The sequence below is a fragment of the Aulonocara stuartgranti genome (assembly GCF_965226115.1).
Source record: "Aulonocara stuartgranti genome assembly, chromosome: 10".
NCBI classification, from domain to species: domain Eukaryota; kingdom Metazoa; phylum Chordata; class Actinopteri; order Cichliformes; family Cichlidae; genus Aulonocara; species Aulonocara stuartgranti.
In genome coordinates this window covers 2,841,236-2,850,240 of record NC_138946.1, presented here as the reverse complement: position 1 = coordinate 2,850,240, position 9,005 = coordinate 2,841,236, and the positions used below count along the sequence as shown (strand labels likewise).

Here is a 9,005-nt window from a genome sequence, read left to right as displayed (position 1 = left end):
AGCACAGACGAACACTTCTGAGTGATCCTTGTTCATCATCCATGGATAACACAGCAGCAACTCCTGCTGAGCAGCAAAACCTGATTTTACTTCAGCAGCACAGAAGGTGCTTAAAAAGGTGAGCTTAAAAATAACTGCAGGCGACACTGTGGAAGAGATGCTACCGCTGCTGTAGAGTCCCTGTCTTTAAAAAAAAAGATTTATTATTTAAAGAGTTTAATTTCTATTGTTTGTCCACTCAAGGTTTTATTGGGATTTTAAGTATTTAGTTAAATTACTTATTTAGTAATTAAGTTACTTTTCAGACACAGTAATTACATAAGTATTTTAAATACAATATTGATTAAGTAATTAGTAATTAATTACTTTTTTAAAGTAACTTACCCAACACTGGTGAGGAGCATCTATCTGCAGTATCTGAATGTCTCGGACTCCCGGACCATCAGCACCGGCTCCCCTCAGGGCTGTGTTCTTTCTCCTCTGCTCTTCTCCCTGTACACCAACTGCTGCACCTCCACCCACCAGTCTGTCAAGCTAATTAAGTTTGCAGATGACACCACCGTCATTGGGCTCATCTCGGACGGGGACGAGTCTGCCTACAGGAGGGAGGTTGAACGTCTGGTGTCTTGGTGCAGCCACAACAACCTGGTGCTGAATGCCCAGAAGACAGTGGAGATTATTGTGGACTTCAGGAAGCACACAGCTCCACTCCCCCCCCCATCATCCTGACTGACACCCCCATCACCTCTGTGGACTCATTCCGCTTCCTGGGTACCACCATCACCCAGGACCTGAAGTGGGAGCCCACCATCACCTCCGTCATTAAGAAAGCCCAGCAGAGGATGTACTTCCTGAGGCAGCTGAAGAAATTCAACCTGCCAACACGGACGATGATGCAGTTCTACACTGCAATCATCGAGTCCATCCTCACCTCCTCCATCACCGTGTGGTACGCTGGAGCCACTATCAGGGACAAACAGAGACTGCAGCGTGTTGTGCGCTCTGCTGAGAAGGTGATTGGCTGCAGACTCCCATCTCTGCAGGACCTGTACACCTCCAGGACACTGCGGCGTGCAGCTCGGATCTCAGCTGACCCTTCTCACCCTGGACACAATCTGTTTGACCTGCTCCCCTCAGGCAGGAGGCTCCGGTCCATTCGCACCAGAACCTCTCGCCATAAGAACAGTTTCTTCCCCTCTGCTGTCGGACACATGAACAATAAACGTACGACTGTTCCCACCACTAACACATGACCCTACGCTGTGTTCACTGCATCATTCCATGTTTGCACTGATCACCACCTGCACTCATGTATATATCTATCTACTTAGCACTTTTAATTCTTATTCTTATTTTTATTTTCATGTCTATTTAAACGTAATTTATGACAGTATGTTTGCACTGAAGCACTGCAGCAATTTCCTAATGTTGTAAACCTGCTCAACATTTGGCAATAAAACCCTTTCTGATTTCTGATTCTAACTGGTTGGGGGTGAGGGGAGGAAGTTAGCTCGTACTCTGGCTTTTATTCTTGAAGTGTTTTCAAACTCGACTTTTATCACATTAATGAGCTTGACAAACAAATGTTTGCTCTCTTTATGAATTCACAGCTAAAATGTTCAGGCCAACATAAAAAAAAGATTTCAGTTTTTCTGATTTTTTTTATTGAGTGATTTGTGTTTGTGACAGAGAATAACATTTGAGTCATAGTGAAGGCCAAAGGATCAGGAGATGTCATTAGTAACTGAGCTTTCCAGATATTCTTAAATAGCTGCAACAGTGAAGCTGCGAGTCACAACCCCCCCCCCCCCTCTCTCTGTGTGTCTGTGTGTGTCAGAAAGTCATGCAGCTGATTTCCTGTAACCACAGAGGTGCTGAGGTCAGTGTGTTGCAGTTCTTCGTATTGTTGAATTGTACTTTGGTTCTTTCAACAAGCTCGACAAACAAACGTTTGCTCTGTTTGTGAAGCTGACACGATCAAACCAGCATTCAAAAATAGTTCCATCTTTTTATGACTGTTTTAAAATAAATATCTGCTTCCTGTGTGAAAAGGCCTTGAGTCAGTGAGTTCTTCTAAAAGATCTACGGCATCAACCTTTCAGCCTTCCAGTAAATATTTTTAAGCCTGGTTTTTGCACCAGGAAACTCAGAATGCTGTTAAACATCAGAGTGGGTCATGGACGCTAACGCTGGTGTTAGCTGATAAGTCCCAGCTCCGCATGTATATATGCATGAACTCTGTGTACACAGTTAACTGCAGAGAGTTCAAAGGAGAACATCTCTACATCCCTGCTCTGTTTACATGTTCAGTCCTGCAGTCAAAGTCTGATTCTGGTCCTGCGGCTCTGCAGTGTGTGAGGTGGAGGATGAGGGGACATGTGGGGCAGAAACCTCCTCATTCACGCCTCTTTTCCCCTCGTTATAAAACTCTCAGATTAACAGATGACAGTTATACAGCAGGTTTCTGTCGACAGAATGAAGATCATCATGTTTCTCCCACTTTTGCTTCTGGTCTGCTCTGTTTCAGCAGATCAGACTGAGACTGCAGTCCAACAGTCCTGTCCACAGGACATCCACGCTGTGCTGAGAGAGCTGACCGCCTCATTGGCTGTGCAGAATGAGCGGATCACTGTCCTACAGAGAGAGAATCAAGGTACAGTTTCATACATCAATGTGACTTCAGAAATATCCAGAAGGTCAGAAACAGGAATGACCAACATTCATGGTTATGTGTTTTCTTATGAGACTCAATATTTTTATCACAGGAATATTGGAGCAGTCTTCAGAGATTAATGATGCAATGAAACAAAATGCTTTAAAGAGCCGGTAAAGAAGCTTAAAGAGACAGAAAACTGAGACTGATCAGCTGAAGCTGCAGTCCAAAGAGATTGTAGTGAAACCATCATGGAGCTGTAAATATATCCTCCGAATGATGTGTGATATTAAAATGTTTTTTTTACATGTTTGATTGTAAAAGTATAAAACTTTAAAACATCTTAAGATTTTATAGCAGAACCAAAAACATCTCTTTTCATCTCAGCATCAGGAACTGACTGGAATGTGTTTATAATGAAACAGCTCACGGCTCCTCTTCATGGCAAACTCTTCAAACCAAATACTTCAACATTTACTTAAACACCAGTTTCTGTGTTGATGCAAACGTTCTAATCATCATTTAAAGTCCGTGTTTGTGATGTAGCGCCCCCTGGAGGTGGAAGCTCACTAACTGATTCAAAGATTCAAGATTTAAGGATTGAAAGTGTTTATTGTCATGTGTACAAAGCAAATCATTTCTTTGCGCAATGAAATTTTTTCTCTGCTGTCCACACACAGATGCCGGTTAATATGTACAAACAGATAAAATACAAATAGCAGGAATAAATAAGTGGAGACCAAAAAAAAATTGATGCGTTAAATAGATTTATGTGCAAAAGAGCTATGAGCTTAATATGCTGGTTTGATATGTGAGATGACCTGATGTGCAAAAATTACTATTACTGTTCAAAATATTTCAGCTGTTCAAGAGTCGGATAGCAGTGAAGGAGGAGTTGTTGAGTCGGGATGTTCTGGATTTCATAGTTCTGAGCCTCTGAGGGCAGAAGAGTGAACATGTCGGGTGTGTGTGGGGTCTTTGCAATAGTTACTCCCTTTTTACACGTGCTTCTTTCTACGCTGTGATATCCTTGTCAGTTTTCTTGGTATTTATTTATAATCACGTCTGTTAATCCTTGATATTTATAATTGAGTGATCTGTATATATTAGTGCTACTTTTATGCTAACATTATGTATTGTCTGGAGTTTAGTCTGTTACTGTTACTATTTTAGAATTTCTTCTTGGAGAATATGTAACCCAAATCATTTCCTTAGGCATTAATAAAGTATTCTGATTCTGAGTGTTTCATAATACATGACCTGCCATCAGTGTTGGGCAAGTTACTTTGAAAAAGTAATAAATTATAGTTACTAGTTACTTCTTCAAAAAAGTAACTGAGTTAGTAACTGAGTTACAAGATTCTAAAAGTAATTAATTGTGTTTAAAAAAAACGTTTAACCCTCTGGGGTCCAGGGTATAATTGGCCATTTTTAACTACTTTTGATTTTCCCTCCACATTTCACCTTTAAAAAGATTTATTTGCCTTGTTTGGTCTCATTCTTTTCAGCACAACCTCGCGTGTCTGAATTTACAGTTATGTTTTCATTTTGACTACTGTATAAACACAATTGATCTAAAATCAGACAAAAAACACAAAATCCGAGTAGAAAAAGTTATGTTTTACTGTAACAACCACAAACATGTTTAATGATCATATTTCATAACTTTAAATGCAAATATAAATTGTCAATTTTAAAATCATATGCACAAGTTTTGCAAACAGCAAAGTTATTTGTATCATTTATCTTTTACCTTGATTTTTTAAATAACCATTTACAGAACAATCAGCTGTTCTTCAATAAGATGCCACAAATTATTTGTGCCACTCCAAACATTTCTGTCCACTATAAAGCAGAACATCACAGCCTGATACCTGCAGGTCTGACAGCAGCAGGTGTGTCACTGCTGTTTCTACCTGGAGACAGCAGTCGCATCATTGTTCTGACACACAACACAAAACTATCCACAACACATTAACTACACACTGCAAACACGCTAAACGTCACAAATCTCTCACATCTCAAAACTCGCTCTCTCTCTTTTTCTGCTGTCTCGCTCTCTCTCGCCGTCACTCCTAAATCTTCCGCCTCTTCCTAAACAACCAAACGTGATGTTGCCAAATCATTTTTTGATTGGTCGACATGTTACATTTTTCCACCAACACAAACGGGCTGTTTTATGTTTTGTTTTTTTATTTCTTGCTCATAAGCAGAGCGTGCTCGCTGCGCTGTCCTTAGACAGTAAACATGAAACTATTGAGGAAAAAACGCAGCGTATATCTTGTTTATCATGACTCTGGTTTTACGTGGCCACACAGTTTATAAACTGGTATATGTCACCTTGTTGCTTTGTCTTTAAGTGGTCATGTGATTGTCTTACCACGACTACTTTATTCTTCCTCAGTCAAACAGCAGCACTCATGTGATTGTTTTGCCCCCTGAGATCCAGGTGTTGTGCCAGACAGTGATCATGATTACCGCGGGAGCGCAGCTGCTTAAAGCCGTAGCGTCCAGATTACTTACAGCTACTTCCGTGCAACTGATATAAGATGCTGTAAGCTGAACACAGCTTCAACCGTCTGTTTGTTGAAAAATAGTAACACACAGCATTTTCTTCTTAGTAACGGTAACAGCGTTGTAACAATAGGAATAGTAATTAGATTACTCGTTACTGAAAAAAGTAACGCCGTTATTCCCATCACTGCCTGCCATTATCCAATGACACATCTGCTTCACTGTGTCTTTTGCTCGTTTCTCCTCCTCTTTTCTCTTTTTTCTAAACTGAGCACCTGACGGCTTTGACCTTTTCTTGTCCATCTTCCACTGGTTTTCATTTTGCACTCCAGTATGAACACCCATCCCCCAACCCGAGGATCACCACAACAAAACCTAACAGACCTACACCTTAGTTCACAGATTCGCTTTGTCTAAGGTTTATTTCTGGGATTTCGCACAAATCATGAATACATGATGGTCTTGGATTTACAACGTTATGAATGAAATGTGCTCTATGGAAGCAGCCGGCTCCTCCCCTTTTGACAGGTTGTGTGTAAAAAAACTGTAAATTATAAATTTTAAATTGTTATTGATCCCTTGCAAGGTAGAACCTAGAATCTCCCCTAGTGTGGATAAAGATGACAGAGTTTAACAGCACAGAGTTGAGAATCAGTTTGTTCAGAGATCCAGTCAAACAAGTCTGCTTCTTCAACCATTCTCCACCCAAGGATCACCACAACTTTCTTACTTAGTTACTTTCTTACTTACAAATAAAAACCTGTGAATAACTGTGTGCTGTCAGTAAGATTTTTCTTTTTATTTCTATTATATTTTATCAGAACTAGCAACAAAGGTGGAGAGTCAGAAGACTGAGATCGACCAGCTGAAGCAGCAGTTACAAGGTACTGTGTGGGAATCTGAAAGAGAAATGTTGCAAGATTTCTATAATTGATACATTCTTACATTTTAGAATTAATGTTATATCTTAAATCTGATATTAAATTGACCAGATTAGTATTTATGTTTGAATGTTGTAATGTTAGACACTGAAACTAAAACCTGCTCTGATCAGCTCAACATCACAAGGTGACTGGAATGTGTTACAGTTAAAGACACAACGCTGCTCAACAGTGTTGGTCAAGTTACTTGAAAAAAGTAATCAGTAACTAATTACTGATTACTTCCCCAAAAAGTAATCCCGTTACTTTACTGATTACTTATTTTCAAGAGTAATTAATTACTTAGTTACTTTTTAAAAACACGATTTACAACCTGAATAGGTGATAAAGCGATAGATCTTTTTAAAACTTGTTTTATTAGTTTTAATCTTTTAACTTTATGCATCAAGCAAACGTTAAAGTATATGCAACATTCTCTGACTGGAAGAAATCTGTTTACCATTTAAACATATTTTCTGCACATTCCAGCACATAAAATAAAACGTTTTGTGTGTTTACACTCAGTCTTTCAAATAGGTGCTTGCTCGGAAGTTTAGGGGATTTTTTCGCTGTAAAAAGAAGTTTTCTTCCCACGCACGATGGACACTAATGTTTTTGTCACTTTTTATGGAATCAAACTTAAAGTAAGGTCAGTACTTCCACGCTTTAAACGCTGCACGCTCATACTCTCTCCCGCACTCGATATGTGATCCATTGTTGATCTGCAGACAGCTGTTGTCACGAACGTCGCACTCGCTTACGTCACTGCCATGAGACATTCTCGCAAAAAGTCACGGTTTTAGTAACGCAGTAACGCAGCGTGCTTACAGGATGTAATCCATCTCTGCTGCTCAAATCAATTTCTGTGAACATCTGAAGCTGTATTTGTGCTGTAGCGCCACCTTCAGACAGAAGCCAACAAACTCTGGAGGATCAACATATATCAGTGCTATAAATCTGTTCACAAGGTGGTGCTACTGTGTTTGAAAATCTTTAGTACCAACAATATTTTTTATTTCTTCCACATGATATCTGAGGGCGAAGCTTCAAACTAATCACCTGCTGACACAGTATGTGGATTATCCAGAGTTTGATTTCTTCTGTGGCAGTGAAACGCTTTCAGCTGTCAAACATTTCTTTCATTGGAGATTAAAGTTTTTGTCATGGTCACTTTTATGGGAAGAGTCTAACTCTAAAACAGGAAGTTTAAAATGAATTTTCTCTCTCTCTCAGTCAAACAGGTGGCTTTCTCAGCCTCTCTGCTGGATCAAGGTGAAGGAGATACTGGACCCTTTAATGACCACACTACTCTGATCTTCAAACATGTTATCACGAACATTGGAAATGCTTACAACAAAAACACAGGTAATAACACTGAATGTCACTTCTCAGCTATGTTGATGTCAGGCTGATGTTCCAGATGTTCTAACAGCTGATTTTCCATTTAACAAAAACAAATGTCCCACAGGTATTTTCACTGCACCAGTGAGAGGAGCCTACCACTTTGACTTGACCATAGTTGGTCATGGAAACATTGTTGCAGGTGCTTTCTTGTTGAGGAATGGGGAGCAAATTTCTATTACATATGAAAATCCAACATCTGGTACAGTGAGCGCCTCTAATGGAGTCTCGCTGCTTCTAGAGGTTGGAGATCAGGTGTTTGTACGTCTATTGGCTAGTGCAAGGATATTTGACAGTCAAAGTCATCATAACACGTTCAGTGGTCATCTGATCTTCACCATGTGAGAGGTGTGACAGCTCCAACACTTCCTGTTTGGCCTGTCCTGTGTGGGCGGAGCTTAGCCATTTTTAGAAGTAAAACAGGAAGTAAATCACCTGCTGGAATCAGTTTCTTGCTCTCTCTCTCTTTCTGGTTGGGTTCTAGTTTTGTGTTTATTTGTTTCTACTGACTCAGATAATTTACTTCTTCTTGTTATCTTTGATTCAAATACATCCAGTTAAATGCTCAGTGATTCTCTTCTCTTTGTCCTTTCTTTGAGTCAGCTCTTCACAAAGTGCTGCTCCTCCATTAGGTCCTGACTATTTTCTATAAGTTGGTAAACTGCATCATTTTTTATTGGCTCCACTGTCCTGTGTTGGTCAGTCTGTTATTTTGGTGACTGCTGGCCCACATGTTTGCTTTTAACTGGAGTCTTTCCTGTTAAGTTGAGCAAAATCCAACAGTTCCTCTTTTTCTCTTCTTTGATAATCATGCAGGTGTTTTTCTTAAACTCTTAACAGATGTTAAACTTAATCTGACTATCATGATAAAAATGTAAACAGCTGATTTAGTTTGATATAAAATGTGTGTCAGTGCTGTGGAGGAATGTTTCCTTATTTTTCATCTGAATCCAAATGCAGACAGATAACTGACTGTAAACTTACTCGGGTTCATTTCTTTCAATTCTTTACTTTCAAAATAAAAGCATCTTTGAACTCACGCTGTGGATTTCTTTATGTGTGTTTCATACATGGAGCAGAGATCAAACCTACACATGCTGGGAGTTACTATCACAGGTAAAGTGACACCTGAGGGGTGACCTATGAAGTGAGATTAGTGGTTTAGCGAGCTACGCCGAGCTGAAACTGGCTAAATTACTACGGTAATGTCTGCTGAACACATAACTGGTCATGAGCTGATTATGTTCTGAGCTTTGGCTTAAAATCTTGTGGAAGCTTCTAGTGTTTCTTTGGAAATATTGGATGGAGAGAACATTCAGAGGCTGACGTGATCGATTGGGATTTCCTGGTCTGCATGAGAAATACAGATTCTCAGCAGGACAGAGACAGTACACTAACATCAAAACCAAAGAAATATACTGCTTGTGTGAACGGCGTGTGTTACTGTGCATGGAGGAAAAAGAACACAGCATTCCAAGAAACACACCTGCTACCTACAGTAAAATGTGGTGGTGGTT

The 9,005-nt window shown here is 39.8% G+C and overlaps 1 protein-coding gene across 1 annotated transcript; it reads left to right on the top strand.

Moving 5' to 3' along the window:
• The first annotated feature begins 2,377 nt into the window (after positions 1–2,377).
• LOC309715051 (complement C1q tumor necrosis factor-related protein 3-like) lies at positions 2,378–8,467 on the top strand. The gene is made up of 4 exons (XM_082547851.1): positions 2,378–2,653; positions 5,989–6,051; positions 7,321–7,452; positions 7,556–8,467. The coding sequence occupies exons 1-4, from the start codon at positions 2,443–2,445 to the stop codon at positions 7,831–7,833; spliced, it is 684 nt and encodes a 227-aa protein (XP_082403977.1). The 5' UTR covers positions 2,378–2,442; the 3' UTR covers positions 7,834–8,467.
• Positions 8,468–9,005: the final 538 nt, after the last annotated feature.